This window comes from Saccopteryx leptura, chromosome 3, assembly GCF_036850995.1.
Source record: "Saccopteryx leptura isolate mSacLep1 chromosome 3, mSacLep1_pri_phased_curated, whole genome shotgun sequence".
Lineage (NCBI taxonomy): Eukaryota > Metazoa > Chordata > Mammalia > Chiroptera > Emballonuridae > Saccopteryx > Saccopteryx leptura.
The window spans coordinates 161,661,837-161,682,324 of record NC_089505.1 but is presented as its reverse complement, the minus strand read 5'-3'; the positions used below and the strand labels follow the sequence as shown (position 1 = coordinate 161,682,324).

General features: G+C 37.5%; 1 protein-coding gene across 1 annotated transcript in view; it reads right to left on the bottom strand.

Annotated features, from left to right (window-relative positions):
* Nucleotides 1-20,038, bottom strand: part of CLCA1 (chloride channel accessory 1) — a 37,658-nt gene extending 17,620 nt beyond the window's left edge. The window contains exons 1-5 of the mRNA XM_066376701.1: nt 19,811-20,038; nt 13,096-13,236; nt 12,775-12,922; nt 9,671-9,776; nt 1,260-1,437 (exon numbers count right to left, since the gene is read on the bottom strand). Coding sequence (XP_066232798.1) covers nt 1,260-1,437; nt 9,671-9,776; nt 12,775-12,922; nt 13,096-13,236; nt 19,811-19,972 — 735 coding nt within the window. The 5' untranslated portion in view covers nt 19,973-20,038. The remainder of the gene's footprint in view (nt 1-1,259; nt 1,438-9,670; nt 9,777-12,774; nt 12,923-13,095; nt 13,237-19,810) is intronic.
* Between the last annotated feature and the right edge of the window lie 450 nt (nt 20,039-20,488).

The following is a 20,488-nucleotide window of genomic DNA, read 5'->3' as shown; positions in this document are numbered from 1 at the left end:
ACTTTTATCTAAAACCCCAGGAATAGGTTCACAAACCTCACTGAGCATCAAACTGAACTCTGCGGCTAATTTAAAACATATAATCTAGGAGCCTCTTCGAAATCTGAGATAAGTCTGCAAGTGACCTGTGAAACCAGACTGAAGGACAGGCCTGGGAACCATGGGGCATCGCAGTTTTAGAATTTATGACTCATTGTTATTGATAGACTCTTGCAAGTCACTTCATCCTCTGCTCCAAAAGTAAAATGCAATTTTGTATAAGATATTGGAAGATAAGATGGATCCCCTACTAAAGTCAATTAACTGATGCATTTACTCTTAGTTTGTGCAAATTCACTGATGTATCTAGTTAGCGTTAATAAGGATAATTTGTCAAATTTACCTTGTGGCCGGTTAGCCAGGAAAAAAATGTTAAGAAATATTTTAAAACTATCAAAACTATGTACAAACTCCCTAAGGGCACCGACACTCTTAAAAAGAGAATTTCAGCCCTGGCCGGTTGGCTCAGTGGTAGAGCGTCGGCCTGGCATGCAGAAGTCCCGGGTTTGATTCCCGGCCAGGGCACACAGGAGAAGCACCCATCTGCTTCTCCACCCCTCTCCCTCTCCTTCCACTCTGTCTCTCTCTTCCCCTCTCACAGCCGAGGCTCCATTGGAGCAAAGATGGCTCGGGCACTGGGGATGGCTTCTTGGCCTCTGCCCCAGGCACTAGAGTGGCTCTGGTCGCAACAGAGCCTCGCTCTGTTGGGTGGGCGTGCCGGGTGGATCCCGGTCGGGCGCATGCGGGAGTCTGTCTGACTGTCTCTCCCTGTTTCTAGCTTCAGAAAAATACAAAAAAAAAAAAAAAGAGAGAGAGAGAGAGAGAATTTCATTTAACAACCAAAAGCAAATATGTTGGCTGAAAAGAGATCTCTGAAAATTAAATTAAAGGCTATTGATCATGTCCTTATTAACTAATTAAAAGAAGCGCCTGATCCCACTGGGTAAATTTCTTATTTAACTAAGCAATTTTGTGCTTGTTTGCCTTTAAGGATACTTGAAGTAATTCTAAGCACACAAACTAAAAGCCAATGGGAGGATATGATGGAGAAGAGAGAACAGACTTAAAGATGCAGAAGGGAAAGACGGCCTTTAGCCTTGATTCTGTCCCACAGGGAATCAGCTGCTCAGTGATGATGCCCTAAAATTTTCTCCTCTCTTGCAGCATCTGGGATAACAACCTCATTAAATTTACAAGTGTTGAGGAAAAATGATACTTACAGAATTAATACTTTGTGAAAACATTATGGAAGCCTTCTCAGTCAGCCCACCATCAGGTATGAACTCACATGCTTTTTCATACAGCCCTGTCACTCTGTCAATTTTGCATTTTTTATCGACACAGCTGCCTCCTTGACACTGTCTTACCACATTTCGACCAGTAATAGTTGCCGAACATCTGAAAATATATTAAGGTTAGAAGTTTAAGTGATGTAATCATTTCAAAGGGATAGAGTCTGTGGTCAAGTTCTGCAGATAACCTTGTCTCTGATTTCCTCTCATTAATTCAAGAAACAAGTACCTACATCCTTAAATAAAACATTTAATTCTCATTAGAGTCATTTTCCTTTGCCAGAAAGTATCGGAAGGGTCCACAAACTGGTATCGGAATTTGTTTCTATGCAGCAGAAAAGCTAAGTCAGGTTCACGGCTGCTGTCTGAACTAATGCGGATCCGAGTCCTGAGGCTCCCCCTCCTCTAGTCTCCTCACTCCTGCACAGCAGGAGGCCTTTTCTGTTTCCCTCAGAAGCCTTGCCGCCAACATTTCCTGGTTTCATTTTTTCCTAATTAGTTTATGTCATACAGTTTTTACATAGTTCTTGTATGTTCATAAGTATATTTTATATTTTTCTTTATATTATCATATATGCTTATGAGTCTTGTTGCTATTTAGATGGAATGCTTTTCCCTGACATCTTTTTTTTTCATATACAATGCACAAACACTATAGAAAATTTGAAAAATTGCAAAAAAGTATAAAGAAGAAAAAAAATCATGTCCTACAATCAGAAATAAACCACTGTTAATATGTTGAAGTCATTCTTTCTCTATATATCAGCATAACATGGCACACACATATAGCTTTGTTTCATGCTTTTAAAAACTTAGTATGTTAGTATAATTAAAATTTTAAATACATTATTATAATTTAAAATAGTTTTCCAAAAGTTGGTTTTAATAATTGCCTGTTTTTATACTATAAAATAAAGTTTAATTTAATTAATTTGACCCCTCCCAACTTGTCAGAACTAAAAACAAAACTTCAATGAATAAATAAAGTTTCACATAATATTTTGACTCTATTTCCAAGTTTGCTACATGATTGATTCCCAGACTAAATGATTAGATCCAAAAGTTTGATATTTTATAAATTACTGATACAACTTATTCTATTATTTCTCTTAAAATGAATTTTTAAACATGAAATACTGGATCAAAAAATAGAAAATATTTTTAGAGATTTGAGATGTGTGACCAAATTGTTTCCAGAGTTGTGACAATTCATGCCTCTCATAATCATCTGTGGCAGTTCTCACCCATAGACAAAGTTATCATCAATGGGTGAGAAAAGAAAAATAAATGATTCTTAACTTTGTGAAATTTGCACCACGTGATCACTATTAAGTCTGGAAATTTTTATATGTTTATTGGCCATTTTTATTTCTTCTTTTGTATATTATTTATTCTTCTCCAGTGTCTACTTCTCTATTATGTTACTGTTTTCCTACAGGTTTTCAAAAGTTCTTCTTGCCTTACAAATACTAAGCTTTAAAAAATCTTTTTTTTTTTAATTTTGCAAATAGCTTTTTATTTTTTACATTTTTATTTAGTTTATATTTGAATTGCATGCAAAAAAAATTTTAATTAATATATGGACAGGGAGGTGACATCATAGAAATGGCGCCGTGAGGACATGGACCAAAAAATCTCCCCAAAATTTCAACAAGTTCAACATCCAGAGACAGAAAAATCTATCCTTGGAGCATCCAAGAATTTCACACCCTGAAGATGAAGTGCTATCAACAAAACCACCCTCAGATGCCATTAAGAAAAAGAAAATCAAATATCATGGATACAAAAGAAAGAAGTAACACAGATAGATGTGGAAAAATCTATGGAGAAAAAATTTAATATATTAGAAACCTTGGAGCTAAATGACAGAGAATTTAAGATAGAAATCCTAAAAATACTCAGAGATATACAAGAAAACACAGAAAGGCAATTTAGGGAGCTCAGAAAACAACTCAATGAACACAAAGAATATATTACCAAGGAAATTGAAACTATAAAAACAAATCAAACAGTGATGAAAAACTCAATTCATGAACTGAAAAATGAGTTAACAAGCTTAACTAATAGAACAGGCCAGATAGAAGGTAGAGTTAGTGACATAGAAGACAGGCAACTTGAGGCACAACAGAGAGAAGAAGAGAGAGACTCAAAAATTTAAAAAAATTAAAAAGCACTACAGGAATTGTCTGACACCATCAAAAAGAATAACATAAGAATAATAGGTATATCAGAGGAAGAAGAGAGAGAAAATGGAATGGAGAATATATTCAAACTATTAACAGACGAGAACATCCCAAGCCTGTGGAAAGAACTAAAGCCTCAAATTGAAGAAGCAAACAGAACACCGAATTTCCTTAACCACAACAAACCTACTCCAAGGCACATCATAATGAAAATGGCACAAACCAATGACAAAGAAAAAATTCTCAAGGCAGCCAGGGAAAAGAAGAATACAACATATAAAGGAAGGCCTATTAGATTATCATCAGATTTTTCAGCAAAAACTCTACAAGCTAGAAGAGAGTGGACCTCAATATTTAAAGTCCTGAAAGAGAGGAACTTTCCACCAAGAATACTATATCCATCAAAGTTATCCTTCAAGTATGAAGGAGAAATAAAAACATTCACAAATACAGAAAAGATGACGGAATTTATCATCAGAAAACCCTCACTCCAGGAAATACTAAAGGGGGTTTTCCAACAAGATCCAAAGAACAAAACAAAACAAAACCACAAGTAAAAGCTCCACCAAGAACACAATAAAACCAAATTTAAAATGTGACAACAAAAGCAAAAAAAAATGGGGGGGGAGAGGACAGAGATTAACAGTAGCAAAAGATGATGAAGAGCAGAAACACTCACAAGATAGGGTACTACAATGAATATGGTAGGTACCTTTTTATTACTTAATGGTAACCACCCTTGAAAAAACCACCACAGAAGCACATGAGATAAAAAAAGGTAGCAACAGAGGAAAGAAGTATGGAATACAAACAAACAAAAACAAATGATAGAAAAACAAAGAGAAGAATCAAACAAGATACAAAACTAACAGAAAGCAACTTATAAAATGGCAATAAGGAATCCACAAGTGTCAATAATTACACTAAATGTAAATGGATTAAACTCACCAATAAAAAGACACAGAGTAGCAGAATGGATTAAACAGAAAATCCAACTGTATGCTGCCTACAAGAAACACATCTAAGCAACAAGGATAAAAACAAATTCAAAGTGAAAGGCTGGAAAACAATACTCCAAGCAAATAACATCCAAAAAAAAGCAGGCGTAGCAATACTCATATCTAATAATGCTGACTACAAGACAGCAAAAGTACTCAGAGACAAAAATGGTCATTTCATAATGACTAAGGGGATGCTGAATCAAGAAGACATAACAATCCTTAATATATATGCACCAAACCAAGGAGCACCAAAATATATAAGACAGCTACTTATTGACCTAAAAACAAAAACTGACAAAAATACAATCACACTTGGAGACCTCAATACACCGCTGAAGTCTCTAGATCGGTATGATATGATCCTATACATCGAAAACCCCAAAGACTCCACAAAAAGATTGCTAGAACAATAAACCAATACAATAAGGTCACAGGATACAAAATTAACATACAAAGGTCCATAGCCTTTCTATATGCCAACAATGAAATATTAAAAAATGAACTCAAAAAAATAATCCCCTTCACGATTGCAACAACAACAACAAAAATACCTAGGAATAAACATAACAAAGAATGTAAAGGACCTATATAATGAAAACTACAAAGCATTGTTAAGGGAAATCGAAAAAGATACAATGAGATGAAAAAATATTCCTTGTTCGTGGAATCAAAATGGCCATATTACCCAAAGTAATATATAAATTTAATGCAATTCCCATCAAAATTCCTATGACATTCTTTAAAAAAATGGAACAAAAAAAATCATTAGATTTATATGGAACTATAAAAAATCCCGATTAGCCAAAGCAATCCTAAGGAAAAAGAATGAAGCTGGGGGCATTACAATAACTGACTTCAAACTATATTATAGGGCCACGACAATAAAACAGCATGGTACTGGCAGAAAAATAGACACTCAGACCAATGGAACAGAATAGAAAGTCCAGAAATAAAACCACATATATATGGTCAAATAATTTTTGATAAAGGGGCCAACAACACACAATGGAGAAAAGAAAGCCTCTTCAACAAATGGTGCTGGGAAAACTGGAAAGCCACATGCAAAAGAATGAAACTCGACTACAGCTTGTCCCCTTGTATGAAAATTAATACAAAATGGATCAAAGACCTAAATATAAGACCTGAAACAATAAAGTACATAGAAGAAGACATAGGTACTCAACTCATGGACCTGGGTTTTAAAGAGCATTTTATGAATTTGACTCCAAAGGCAAGAGAAATGAAGGCAAAGATAAATGAATGGGACTACATCAGACTAAAAAGTTTTTGCTCAGCAAGAGAAACTGACAACAAAATAAACAGCCAACTAAATGGGAAATGATATTTTCAAACAACAGCTCAGATAAGGGCCTAATATCCAAAATATACAAAGAACTCATAAAACTCAACAACAAACAAACAAACAATCCAATAAAAAAATGGGAAGAGGACATGAATAGACACTTCTCCTAGGAAGAAATACAAATGGCCAACAGATATATGAAGAGATGCTCATCTTCATTAGTTATTAGAGAAATGCAAATCAAAACTGTGATACCACCTCACACCTGTTAGATTAGCTATTATCAACAAGACAGGTAATAGCAAATGTTGGAGAGGCTGTGGAGAAAAAGGAACCCTCATTCACTGTTGGTGGGACTGTAAAGTAGTGCAACCATTATGGAAGAAAGTATGGTGGTTCCTCAAAAAACTGAAAATAGAACTACCTTATGACCCAGCAATCCCTCTACTGGGTATATACCCGAAAAACTCAGAAACATTGATACATAAAGACATATGTAGCCTTGTGTTCATTGCAGCATTGTTCACAGTGGCCAAGACATGGAAACAACCAAAAAGCCCTTCAATAGAAGACTGGATAAAGAAGATGTGGCACATATACACTATGGAATACTACTCAGCCATAAGAAATGATGACATTGGATCATTTACAACAAAATGGTCGGATCCTGATAACATTATACGGAGTGAAATTAGTAAATCAGAAAAAAACAAGAACTACATAATTCCATTGGTGGGACATAAAAACGAGACTAAGAGACATGGACAAGAGTGTGGTGGTTACTGAGGGTGGGGTGGAGGGGGGGTGCAGGAGGGAAGGAGGAGAGGGGGAAGGGGAGGGGGAATGGCACAGAGAAAACTAGATAAAAGGTGACGGAGGACAATCTGACTTTGGGTGATGGGTATGCAACATAATTGAATGACAAGATAATCTGGACATGTTTTCTTTGAATATATGTACCCTGATTTATTGATGTAACCCCATTAACATTAATAAAAATTTATAAAAAAATATATGGACATATTATTCTTTTATAAGTAATAAACATTCTATAATTCTTGAATTCATAGAAAGACCTTCACCATATAGAAGAGCAATTTTTATTCATTCTTCTAGTTGCCATTATGATTATAATTTTGGTTTTTATATTTTCTCATAGATCTATAATCCTAGCTGTATTAAATAGTAAATTATTCTATAAATAATAAATTATTATATATGTGTCTGTCAATTCATATTGTTTTAATTAATATAGGTTTATTGTGTATATTTAAAATTCAGTAATTAAAAGTTCCCTTTATTACTATTGTTTTTCAAAAATGTTCTTAGCTACTATTCATTGAATGAACTCTAAGATTTTAAAAATGAATTAAAAATGCATACACTTTTTGCTAGAGTTTTGTAAAACCCATATATTAATTTGAGTTGAATTTAAATCTTTCAACAATTGAAAAATCTCTTAACTTACCTTGCTTTTTAAAAAAAATACTTTAGAACTGGTCCCAACCCCCGGTCATGGACCAGTACCGGTCCATGGGCCATTTGGTACTGGTTCGCAGAGAAAGAATAACTTACATTATTTCCGTTTTATTTATATTTAAGTCTGAACAATGTTTTATTTTTTAAAAAATGACCAGATTCCCTCTGTTACATCCGTCTAAGGCTCACTCTTGAAGCTTGTTTCTGTCACATAATACATTCATCCATCCCACCCTAAAGGCCAGTCCGTTAAATATTTTCTGACATTAAACTGGTCTGTGGCCCAAAAAAGGTTGGGGACCACTGCTTTAGAGGAATTTTAGAGTTCTCTTCAAATATGACATCCACTTTTCTTAGGGTTTTATATTTTGTTATACCTATCTTTAATGTTATGTTCTTTCTATTATAATTTTGAACTGGTTATTTAATGTTGGAAAGGCAATTTGAATATTCATTTTTTATCTGGTCACCTTATTGACTTCCCCTGTAAATTTTAATTTCCATTTGTTCCCTTGAGTTTCCCAAGTGGACCACATTTCATCTATGTAAAAGCAATTTTCTCTCTTCTTTTGTTTCATGTGTTATTGCATTGCCTACAACTATCTAAACAAGGTTGGATAACTGTGGTAATAGTGGCCTCATTTAATTCCTGGTAATGTCTCTAGGATTTTGCTATTAAATATGATGTAGGCTGTCAGCTTTTAATTAACGTTCTGTATCTTGTTAAGGAAATAACCTTCTGTTGAGGGCAGTACTGTCATTTTGTGATTGTTTCTAGGCCTGAAAATAATGTTTAAAGCTGGAATATAATAAGCAATAAATTATTAATATGTGGTAATGAAATTTATTTTTAAGAGGACACAGTAATTAGCCAGATTTGCTAATGTTTTTGTAGAAGGAAAAACATGCTGTATATGTAGGTATTTCTGGAACACTTCTAGAAAGGAGTAAGTATTAGTCAGCTTTTCTCTTGAGGAAATAGTATCTAACTGTATGGAAGCTTAGAAAAAAGAAGTAGGAAAGCTAAATGTCACATGCAGAATGGCATCCATTGGCTGAGATTTGAGAGGTCAACCCATCATATGTTCACATCGAGGAAGTGGCGGGGGTGGGGGGTTGTAGTTTATATAGAGCAGAGGGAACAGCTAAAGGAATCTGGTACACTAATTATGGCTCTAGGAAGAACTTAGTGTCTATGCCTGAATTAATATAACAATGAAAGAAAATACAATGGAAATGAACCAAGTTGACTGAGTGAATATAATGAAGAAGGGGAAAGGTAGAGACTAGGAATGTCCCTGTGGGAGAAATGGGAAGCCAAGGCTGAGCTCCCGCACAGTGCAGCTCCCCTTGGAAATGAGGACCAAATAGAGAATAACTAAACCAAAATTGAGCCCATCCCCTTAAGGAGTCATCAGGCAAACAGAACTGGAAGTAAAAGTGAAGAGGCATGTACCAACTTCAAGTCTTTAAAAAAGAGGTTGTTGTTTTCTAACTCAGGCATAAGTGTGTAAGATTTTCAAATTTCTTTTAAGAGGATAATGGAATAATTATTTTTATTCTGGATTCAATATTCTATATTAATTACTTACCTAATATCACAGCACTTTTGGATCTCTGAAAAGCATCTTATTTGGCCTTAATGTGTTTGTTAATCTCTTAATTCTGCCAGATGCAACTACTGTTCTTTTACTTAAAACCTTTCTAAAAGAAAGCTGTATCTACAGAATTCTTTTTCATGCCACCTTTCAGGTTTTAGTATCTGAATTGTGCTAGCTCTTTAAAATAAACTGGGAAATTCCCTGTCTTTTATGTCTGTACTAAAACTATTTATACTCACTGCAGCTGCTGATTACAAGAACTCATGCATAACATCTTGGCAGCCAAGAGTACTTTCCAAGTGTTCAGTGCCTTCTGCTGACATCACATAATTCATTCAAATTGGGAAATGTTTTTTGTTTTGTTTTAATATTTGGATTGTCTTTCAGACACAATCCCTCCCAGGTCCGTTCATACAAAGTCCACACAGATAACATTCTGCAGTCAAATCATTAAAAAGCCCCATTAGCTTTATTCATATCTCTCATTGTGATATAGGAAGATAGAGTCACTGAACATAGCACCTGTGGGTTTCTTATAGTTGTACACACAAACACACATACACAGGCAAATGATTGTAGTTGCAGAGTAGAGAATTCAACTAACTGAAGTGCGTGGGCAAAGTGGCAGTTTTGTGGAAATTTGAAATAGGAAACACTAAGAGAAAATGAGAGGTAGAAAACAAGGCAAAAGACTGACATTTTTGAAGTAATCAAGAAAAATTGGTTGTGATTAAAAATAGTTTGGAAAAAAGTTAAGTCAAAATATCTATACCTTACTGCTTGTCTTCTTCCCTTAGATAAGTAAAATTTCTGGTCGTTATTGTACTCATCAAATATTCCCCATCGTAGATGAGCCCATTCATGGACAAATACCCTTCCTGTGAGAAAATATTTTAAATACTTGATTATAATAAGAATGGTAAAATGACCTTTTCACACTGGAAGAAAATGATTCTTCTGAACTTTTATTATGATTTGCTATGTTAATTTTTTAAAGTTTTGATTTTCTTAGAAAGAAAAATCTAATATGACAACTGCATATTTCAGAAAAATATAACTACTTTTTTTTGGCTCACCAAATGCTTATTAAGCACATAGTAAGTGCCAGGAAGTTGTTTATACAAAGATGAAACAACTGGCAGGGGTAGTCAAACTTTTTATAAAACCACGCACTTTTGCAGTGCTGGTCAACCTGGTCCCTACCGCCCACTAGTGGGTGTTTCAGCTTTCATGGTGGGCCAATCACGGCGCCATTTGGTTGCTCTGCTACCGCCCACCATGAAAACTGAAACTCCCACTAGTGGGCGGTAGGGACCAGGTTGACCAGCACTGCAAAAGCGGGTGGTTTTTATAAAAAGTTTGACTACCCCTGGATGACACACACAATCAGATAACTAAAATCCTTAGTGGTGCAAGTGTAGCGATGGAGGTTGACATGCTACTGTGGGAGCTGGAGGCATTGACAGGGCAGCATCCCCAACGGCTCATAGCTGATCAAAACCTCAAGGCCTGACTGCTCCATCTTTGCTCTGTTCCCATCTTTCCAGTCTTATTGTGACTTACTCCTGAATTCCTGCAGTAGCCACCCCACTGCCCTCCATTTTTCCAGCCTTATGGCTCCCCTATGGTATCAGGGTTAATTAAGTCCAGCTCCTTGATATGTGAACAAGGTCCATGATGACTCGGGCCCTACTCCTCTCTGCAGCCATGTTTCTCACTGTTCTCCACCTGCTTCCAAAATTCTATAATCACAATGAATTCCTGAACTTCCTTTACCTTCTAGAGCCACACCAGGCTCTTTCTCATCTCTGGTCCTTTATATGTATTTTTCCTCTGCTTGGGATGCTCTTTCCCTAGCTCTGTCTGGATAATTGCTTCTCTTCTTTTAAAATTAAGTTCACATCCACCTAGAAGTCTTCCCTGACATCCCCAAACTAGGTTAGGTGACCCTCCTTTACAATTTCATTATATTCCATTATGGCACTTATGTTATATTATAGTGGCTTCTTACTTGTCAGTCTCTCACACTAAACACTTGTCTCCATGAGGACAGGCACCATGACTTCTTCATTGTCATATCTGGGGACATAGTATCTAGAACTTCATAGGTACTCAGTGAGTATTAAATTTAGACAAATTAGTGAGTTATGTACAGCTCAGTTTTTCTGGGATTTAAATTCTTGGATAGGCTGACTTTGAGTGAGGGGGTACAACAGAGGAAACTCAAGTATCTCACACTGAGGATTCAGATTTTTATTCTGTAGGTGCTGGGAAACAACAGGTGGTCCCTTAAAGATGAAGGAAGATTGTGAGGGAGCAGAAGTGGAGTCTAAGAACAAGAAGAGAGAGATTATAAAGGGAAGACATTACATATGGTGACTGTAATGGCTGGGTGGACTCAAGAGTGAGATGAGACAGTGAGGCAAATCCATTTAACACACATTTATTGAACCATACATTTGGAATTTTCTGTTCTTGTTATGGAGGTGAAATAGAGTGTTGTAGAAGTATGAAGAGGTATGTTTGACACTTCTTTCTGCGAAAGTCTGTTAGTGCTGTAGTGAAGTGGGGTGGAGCATAGAAGTGCCAGGACTCTTTTGTTTAAATAAAAAAAATCAAGCTGGTTCTAATATTCTCAAGATAATAAAAATACCTAATACTAGTTATTAATTAACCTAATTAGCTAATACTAGTCATATTTGATTATACTTGGAAAGTACATATTATATATACTCCATTGCTTGTTTCTTTTAATATTTTCTCTGGAGATTGTTTTATATAGCTCATGGGAATGATAGTTTATTTTGTGAAGGAAAATTGGATTTTATTTTTTAGTTACAGTTTTTTGAGAGCTGAACAGCAAGGACATTTTCTGTGTTTTTTTCTGTGCTAATAAAAGTGTGGTCCACAGTCAAGCAGTATCAGCATCACCTGGGAGCCTGTTAAAAAAGCAGACTCTTGAGTCCCACCCCACACCTACTGAATCAGAATCTGGTTGTTAACAATCCCCGTTTACAATTTGCGCGTAAAAATCTAAAAGCACTGTAATCCTCCGCCATCTGGTGGCTACTCCGTGAATTGAAGACAGGAGGTTTGATTTGTTCAGCAGTCTCCTTAACAGATTCATAGAAACCTAGCAGTACTTTAATAAACGATTTTGCAGGTACTTTCTTTCTTTCTTTTTTTTTTTAAAGATGGTTCTAATTTCTTTTTTTTTATTTATTTATTTTTATTTATTCATTTTAGAGAGGAGAGGGAGAGACAGAGAGAGAGAAGGGGGGGAAGAGCTGGAAGCATCAACTCCCATATGTGCCTTGACCAGGCAAGCCCAGGGTTTTGAACCGGCGATCTCAGCATTTCCAGGTCGACACTTTATCCACTGCGCCACCACAGGTCAGGCCAAAAGCTTATTTTTTTAAAACATTTTTTTTATTTATTCATTTTTTCAGAGAGGAGAGGGAGAGACAGATAGAGAGAAAGGAGAGACAGAGAGAGAAGGGGAGGAAGAGCTAGAAGCATCAACTCCCATATGTGCCTTGACCAGGCAAGTCCAGGGTTTCGAACCAGCGACCTCAGCATTTCCAGGTCGACGCTTTATCCACTGCGCCACCACAGGTCAGGCGCAGGTACTTTCTAATACTAATAATTAAAAAAAATTATAAACACTATATTTACACATTTATGAGGACTATGAAGAAATTAAATTTTTAACTGAGAAATGCACTGTTCTGAACACTTGTTTTAAGTGAAAACACATGCTATAAGTTCATTTGGCTTATATTTGCTGACTCAGAAAGATAATGCTATTTTGACCTACTCTGAATACAAAATTACTAAATTATGAGAAGTGGCAGAATGTTTCATTTCTACCCATACCTTGCGGTCCATATTGTGGCAACTTTTTTCCTACTATGAAGTCAGGAGTGAAGTGAATCCTTTCCCCCTTTTCTCCGCAATTCCCCATCTGCTCAGTATAGGGTTCATCGTTACCCAGAGGGTTAGGTTCAGCTATTAGAACATCAGCCTGAAATTTAAAAAAATTTTTTTTTAATCATTACCAAGTTTTAGCTAATGAATTGACCTTATTGACGCTGGAGTATTTTGAAACAATTTCATTTGGTTGTAGACTATTATGATGAAAAAAATTTAAATCACGGGAAGAAATTGAATTTGTATAAAAGAACTTGATATTCTCACATTTTTGTAGGTCTCGAGTTTTGGTCTCACATACTCAGGTTTTATCTTCCATTTTTCAGGAATCAAAATAGTGACACTTTTGAAATAGAATCTTTTTTCTGTAGCTTCAAACAGATACGGAGATGCCTGAGTCACCATGTCCTGGGGAGAAGAAAACATACGTAGCAGGCACAGTTATAACCATAGACTAAGTTACCAGTCATTCCACTTATTTCTGTATTCACATTAGCAAAAACTAGTTATTTATCAAGATGGGAAGGGTAGATATAGAAATACTTTTTATTAATAATATTAGTTAACATTTTTTTTGAGCACTTATCACATGCTTGTGTCACAGTGTTATGATTGACAATGCAGACCTCAGTGGCTGGCACTAATCCTGGCTTCAACACTTCTTGTGGGTCATTTAACAATTTCCTGGAGCTTTCCTGAGCCTCAGTTACCCCATTTATAAATGAAAAAGATTATGATTACTAACTCATGAAATGCTTTGGGGATCAAATAAAGTCAAGAAAGCACTTAGAATCATGTTTACTTAGCACAAATGCTTATGAAACATTACGTATTAGTGTCATCTCATCTGATCCTTTGAGGATCAATAAACCTTTAAGGGAGAAACTGAGAATTAGAAAGTATAATTCTCAAGGTCTCACACCAGCCATATTTGGAGAGAAACTCAAATTAAAATAAATATGACTTCACCAGCAGGCTCTTGCAGTAATTATGGGACTAGCTAAATATTATAAGAGTATTTATTTTGAGTATAGTACTAAGTGACAGGCATAAGCAAATAGCACAATTATATAATTTATTCTCAAATTACACCTTCCTTTACTTCTTTAAAATGGAAGAGCTGTAGTGATAAATTATAAATGCCCTTGAGATGCATTATGAATATAGTAGAAAGGGTATTTCAAGAGATTTATTATTGAAAAAAATCTTGGGTCAATTTGGACTGAAAAACCATTGCACTCAAAAGTGAGTGTACTGTAGACCAAGGAAAGGGGAATGCCAAAGACTGGGCCCTGGGAGCCACCAGCACTTAGAGGTAGGAAGAGGGGCAATCAGCCAAGGAGACAGAGAAGGAGCTCAGGGAGGAAATTGGAAGGCATGGATGGGGTGAAGGCGTTTCAGTAAGAAGAGAGTGGCCATCAGTGTCAAATGCTGCTATCAGTGTCAAAAGCAATCATGAAATAAAAAACAAAGAAACAAAAACTCATACCCACAGACAATAGTATGGTGGTCACCAGAGGGAGGGGCATGCGGGATAGTAAAGAGTGAAGGGGGTCAAATATATGGTGACAGAAGGTGATTTGACTTTGGGAAGTGGGCACACAATGCAATATTATGTATCATAGAAATGTACACTTGCAATCTTAATAACCAATGTGACCACAATAAATTTAAATTTTAAAAAAAGAGAGACAGCGGTAGAGCGTCGGCCTAGCGTGCGGAGGACCCGGGTTCGATTCCCGGCCAGGGCACACAGGAGAAGCGCCCATTTGCTTCTCCACCCCTCCGCCGCGCTTACCTCTCTGTCTCTCTCTTCCCCTCCCGCAGCCAAGGCTCCATTGGAGCAAAGATGGCCCGGGCGCTGGGGATGGCTCTGTGGCCTCTGCCTCAGGCGCTAGAGTGGCTCTGGTCGCAACATGGCGACGCCCAGGATGGGCAGAGCATCGCCCCCTGGTGGGCAGAGCGTCGCCCCATGGTGGGCGTGCCGGGTGGATCCCGGTCGGGTGCATGCGGGAGTCTGTCTGTCTCTCCCTGTTTCCAGCTTCAGAAAAAATGAAAAAAAAAAAAAAAAAAAAAAAGAGAGAGAAAGAACTGACCAAAGTATTTGGCAACTTGGATGAGATGTTTTAGAGGAATGGAACCGACAGTTCCCTGTGAGTGAATGCAAGAGGTGAGGAAGTGGAGGTAGTGAGTATAGACAACGGCTCAAGAAGTTTTTCTGTAAATTAAAGCGGAATGGCAAAATGATGACGTAGCTGAAGGAGAACTTCAGGGCAAGAGAATTTTGTTCTTTGTGTTTTTCATTTTTTAAATGTGAACTGTTATAACATACGCCAATCAAAAGAAACCTGATAATGCACCAGGAAAAAGAAGTATCATTGCAGGAGGAAAGTCCTTCTAGGAACAGAGCAGTGGAGTTGCAAGTCAAGATCACCAAAAAGTTAAAAAGTAGGTATAGAATTTTCTATAGAGTATCTATGGAATATAATATTCTATAGAATATTATCTTACAGTTTGACTAGGGAAATGTGAATTTTCAGTGTTTCCCAGGTAGAAGAATAAGCAGCATGAAATGCTCTTGTCTTTCATGTTATAACAAAAATATTAATAAAGAATATTTCCTTAGACATCTGTTTCTGATTTTGAGATGGCAACCTCAAATCCAAATAGATATTTATACTTTTGGGGCTTGGATAGCTCGAGAGTGACAACTCGTAGAATCAGTGGGACATTCCTTAATAATAGGATTGATATTTGTTCATCTCTGGACTTAAGGTACCTGACATACTGTAGATGCTCTGTAAATATTTGTTGGATGAATTAACCAATGGGTGAATGAATGAATGAATGAATGAATGAAATGGTTGTGATGAATGGCAGACTGTACAGGAGTGCCCAAATAGTAGGTTCCTGGGCTCACATGCATTGAGGAGAGCTCCAGTATACACTACTTCCATTGTGTATTTTTTGTGTGCAATCATTATACTGTTGTCTGTGTCCATGAGTTATTTTTGTTTTTGGCTTAATCCTTTCACCTACTTCACCCAGCCCCCAGCCCCTCTCCCCTCTGACAGCTGTCAGTCTGTTCTCTATATCTATGAGTCTGTTCTAGTTTGTTTATTTTGTTCATTAGATTCCATATATATATGTAAAATTATCTGCTATTTGTCTTTATCTGACTGGCTTATTTCTCTTAATATAATACCCTGAACAGAAACAAATATTTAAGAGCTGACTTGGCCCTGGCCGGTTGGCTCAGTGGTAGAGCGTCGGCCTGGCGTGCAGAAGTCCCGGGTTCAATTCCCAGCTAAGGGCACACAGGAGAAGCGCCCATCTGCTTCTCCACCCCTCCCCCTCTCCTTCCTCTCTGTCTCTCTCTTCCCCTCCCGCAACCAAGGCTCCATTGGAGCAAAGATGGCCCGGGTGCTGGGGATGGCTCCATGGCCTCTGCCTCAGGTGCTAGAGTGGCTCTGGTCGCAACAGAGCAAAGCCCGGGATGGGCAGAGCATCGCCCCCTGGTGGGCGTGCCGGGTGGATCCTGGTCGGGCGCATGCGGGAGTCTGTCTGACTGCCTCCCCGTTTCCAGCTATAGAAAAAAAAAAAGAGCTGACTTAAAGGCTTCTATCCTCACAAGGCCTCCAGGGGGAGGGTCTCCCCTCTGAAAACAGAGTGCAGAATGGCCAGGACAGGAGAAAAGCCCATAATTAAGGCCCTTAATTCTGCAGATCTGGAACTTCAATGGGGAAGAACTCACTTTTATTAACTTCTCAGTTAGACACTCTGCACACACTGTTGCCCTTAACTCTTTTATCTCATTTTCTTTTTTTTTTTTAATAATTTTATTTTTTTAATGGGGCGACATCAATAAATCAGGATACATATATTCAAAGATAACAAGTCCAGGTTATCCTGTCGTTCAATTATGTTGCATACCCATCACCCAAAGTCAGATTGTCCTCTGTCACCTTCTATCTAGTTTTCTTTGTGCCCCTCCCCCTCCCCCTTTCCCTCTCCCTCTCCCCCTCCCCCCGTAACCACCACACTCTTATCAATGTCTCTTAGTTTCACTTTTATGTCCCACCTACATATAGAATAATGCAGTTTCTGGTTTTTTCTGATTTACTTATTTCACTTCGTATAATATATCATTTTCTTTTTAAATTATAGTTTACATTCAATATTATTTTGTAATAGTTTCAGATGTACAGCTAGCAGTTAGGCCATCACAAACTTTACAATGTGTAGAAGCCAACTTATCTCACACCTAACTAATTTTGGACTCTTAGCAGAAAGCCAATTTAATAATTGTAGTAAGAAGTATATTTCTCAGGAGAAAACCTCCAAAGACTGAGGTGAAAGCACTCCAAAAGCTCACATAAGTAAGAAATTAGCATTTTCTTTTTTTTTTTTTTTTTTTTTTTTTTTTTTGTATTTTTCTGAAGTTGGAAACAGGGAGGCAGTCAGACAGACTCCTGCACGCACCCAACCGGGATCCACCTGGCATGCCCACCAGAGGGCGATGCTCTGCCCATCCAAGGTGTCACTCCGCTTCACCCAGAGCCACTCTAGTGCCTGAGGCAGAGGCCACAGAGCCATCCTCAGCGCCCTGGCCAACTTTGCTCCAATGGAGCCTTGGCTGCAGGAGGGTAAGAGAGAGACAGAGAGGAAGGAGAGGGGGAGGGGTGGAGAAGCAGATGGGCATTTCTCCTGTGTGCCCTGGCTGGGAATTGAACCCGGGACTCCCGCATGCCAGGCCGATGCTCTACCACTGAGCCAAGCAGCCAGAGCCGAAATTAGCATTTTCATTAGAGACAAGGCACATATGTTCTTCTGGCCCATTCCTGACTATCTAGCCAGAAATACATGTTGGCTACATTTTTCTCCCATACTTTTCTTCTCTTTACTCCAGTGACACTTTCATTTTTGCTAATGCCATTTCTAAGTTTAGAAATGATCAAAAACCTTGATTCAGAGATCCTACTTCTGACAATATATCCTCAGAAACCCAAAACACTAATTTGAAAGAATATATGTACCCTTATGTTCATTGCAGCATTATTTACAATGGCCAAGATCTGGAAACAGCCCTAGTGCCCATCAAAAAAGATAAGTGAAAAAACCTGTGGTACATTTACTCAATGGAATACTACTCAGCCATGAAAAAAGAAGGACATTTTACCTTTTGTGACAGCATGGATGAACCTGGACAGAATTATGCTAAGTGAAATTAATCAGACAAAAACAAATATCATATGATCTCACCTATATGTGGCATTAATGAACATAATAAACTGAAGAACAAAACAGAAACAGAGGTAGATGCATGGAACAGACAGACAGCTGTCAAGAAAGGGGGGTTAGAGGACTGGATAAAAGAACATGAAGATATATATACACATTGTTGTCTGTGTTCTATGTGATATGCATATCACATAGCCAGAGGGAAAGAGGAGAATAAATGAAGACAGAAAGATACTTTGCTTGGGGTGATGGGTGCATGACGCAGTGTGCAGATGATGTTTTATTGAGTCGTACAGTTGAAATCTGTATGGATTTGTGTACCAATGTTACTACAATAAATTCAATTAAAAAAAAACTTATCCAAGGTGTTGGATTATTAAGAGATTTCAAAAGGTATGAATTTCCTTTTCGCCAATGGCAGTAATATCTAATAGTCTTCGGGTTAGACAGGTAAGTTTCCACTCCCTCCTCCACTACACAGTTCTCCAGCCCCAAATCTCTCTTGGTGGCAGAGATGGTTCTCTCTCCAGACCTCATCTTTGCAGGTTTGTTTCTGCATAGAGGACGGAACATTTGAGGGCAATCATTGGGCCTCTTGCACTATTAACTTTTGAGCTCACACTTAGGAACTTTGCTTTAGAAACAAGCCTCAGAGTACTTTTGGCTTGGTTAAAAACAATGAACCCTTTCCAACCAGAAGGATTAAAAGGGGGGACTGATGACTGATGGTTATGTTTACCATTAATTGAGCTCTTGCTGTGTGCTAGATACTATTGCATGTATGCATTTTTTAAAGTTCTTTAAAAATATTTCAAGATAATTTTAGATAATAAAACATGCAAAAATTATACAGATTTTTAATATACCCTTTACCAAGCTTCTCGTATGTGCATGCATTGTTAAATTTAATCCTCACAAACTCCTATGAGGAAGGTAGTTTTTACTGCACATCTGGATGTGCTACAGCCGGATTCCAGGTGACCATCTGGAATTGGTTTTTCTTTCTTTCCTTCTTTTTTTTTTTCTTAAGCAATCATGTACTTATAAGGCATTTCTCTTATTCTTATTCTTAGCTGTTTGCTGTTCTACATGACCTTTCCATCTGACGACAGGTAGACACTTCTGCCTAGAACAAGAAGCATCTTCCTCCCTAGTTTTTCCTTCCCCCACAGAAGAAGAAACAAGTAAGGTGTGGTCGCTCGGCAACCAGAAAGGATCCCTTGTATTGGGACTGGTAAAATGCAGGGTTTTCTCCCATTGAAAGGGTCAGGGTTCTTAAGTTAGAGATGTGTATCCTGGGCTTCTCTATCAGGATCACAGAGAAGGAGGTTACAATTAGAAGAATAAAAGGAGAGTCTGATATGAGCCATTGGTAAACAGCCAAAGGAATTACAATATTCTCTGAGCACCTCACAGTATCTATCAAATATAGCTGGCTCTACCTTAGTGCAGAACTGAGTAATTTTTAATGAAATTATCCACATCAATAAATGTAGACATTATTTATTAGTGTATGAAATAGTGCATGAAACTCTTACTTATGTGCATTGTTTTTACTATCTTATCCCCAGAAGAATTCTAATGGTTAACTGTTATTTCCATTTTACATCTGAAGAAACAGACTCAGACAAAAATAACTTGCCAATGCCACACAGCTGTAGTTAGAGAACGCATGTTTGCCCTATCACAACATTATGCTTAATTTTTTTTAAAGTATCACTAATTACCACTTTGAACTTACCTTTATTCCTTGAATGAGTGTTTCATCCTCTAGCACATTAGGGTCGATCGCAATGACAACACCCTCATAGCCATTATTATTAAGCTGAATGAGTGAATCGCTCAGGACCCCTTTCAGAAGGTGAAGGACCAAGATGAAAACAAAATCCTTAGATGACGCCATTACTGCACATCTCCTTTTGATTATTCCCTTCAGAAAATATTGCTTTTAGAAGTACCTTTCCTTACCCCTATTTATATGACCATAGAGACACACAGTTTTCCAAGTTATCAGAGGTGGTTTATTATAGGACTTTAACCCCTTGACACAAAATTGTTTCACTTTGTATTTGTCTCCAATATGTGGAACAATAACTATACCTTAAATTATATAACTTAAAATTCTGTGTACTTTAAATGTTTTATTTGAAAGGATGATTAGCCTTGACTTCACCTTTGCCAGATGCTGGGAAAGAGGGTGGGAAGCCCACATCCGGTTTTCTGGAAGGACTTACAGGTGTCAAGCGTTTGGCTATTGAAAGATGTTTACTTCTTACAAATGATTGCCCAACCAGGGATACTGGCCCACACAAACCACACTGCAACCCCTGCCTGCCCAGTGGAGGCCTGGCTGTTCCCTGTATTTATTAAGTGTAAATCATATGTCCAATGATCCCTCAAGGCAGTCATTATTTCTATC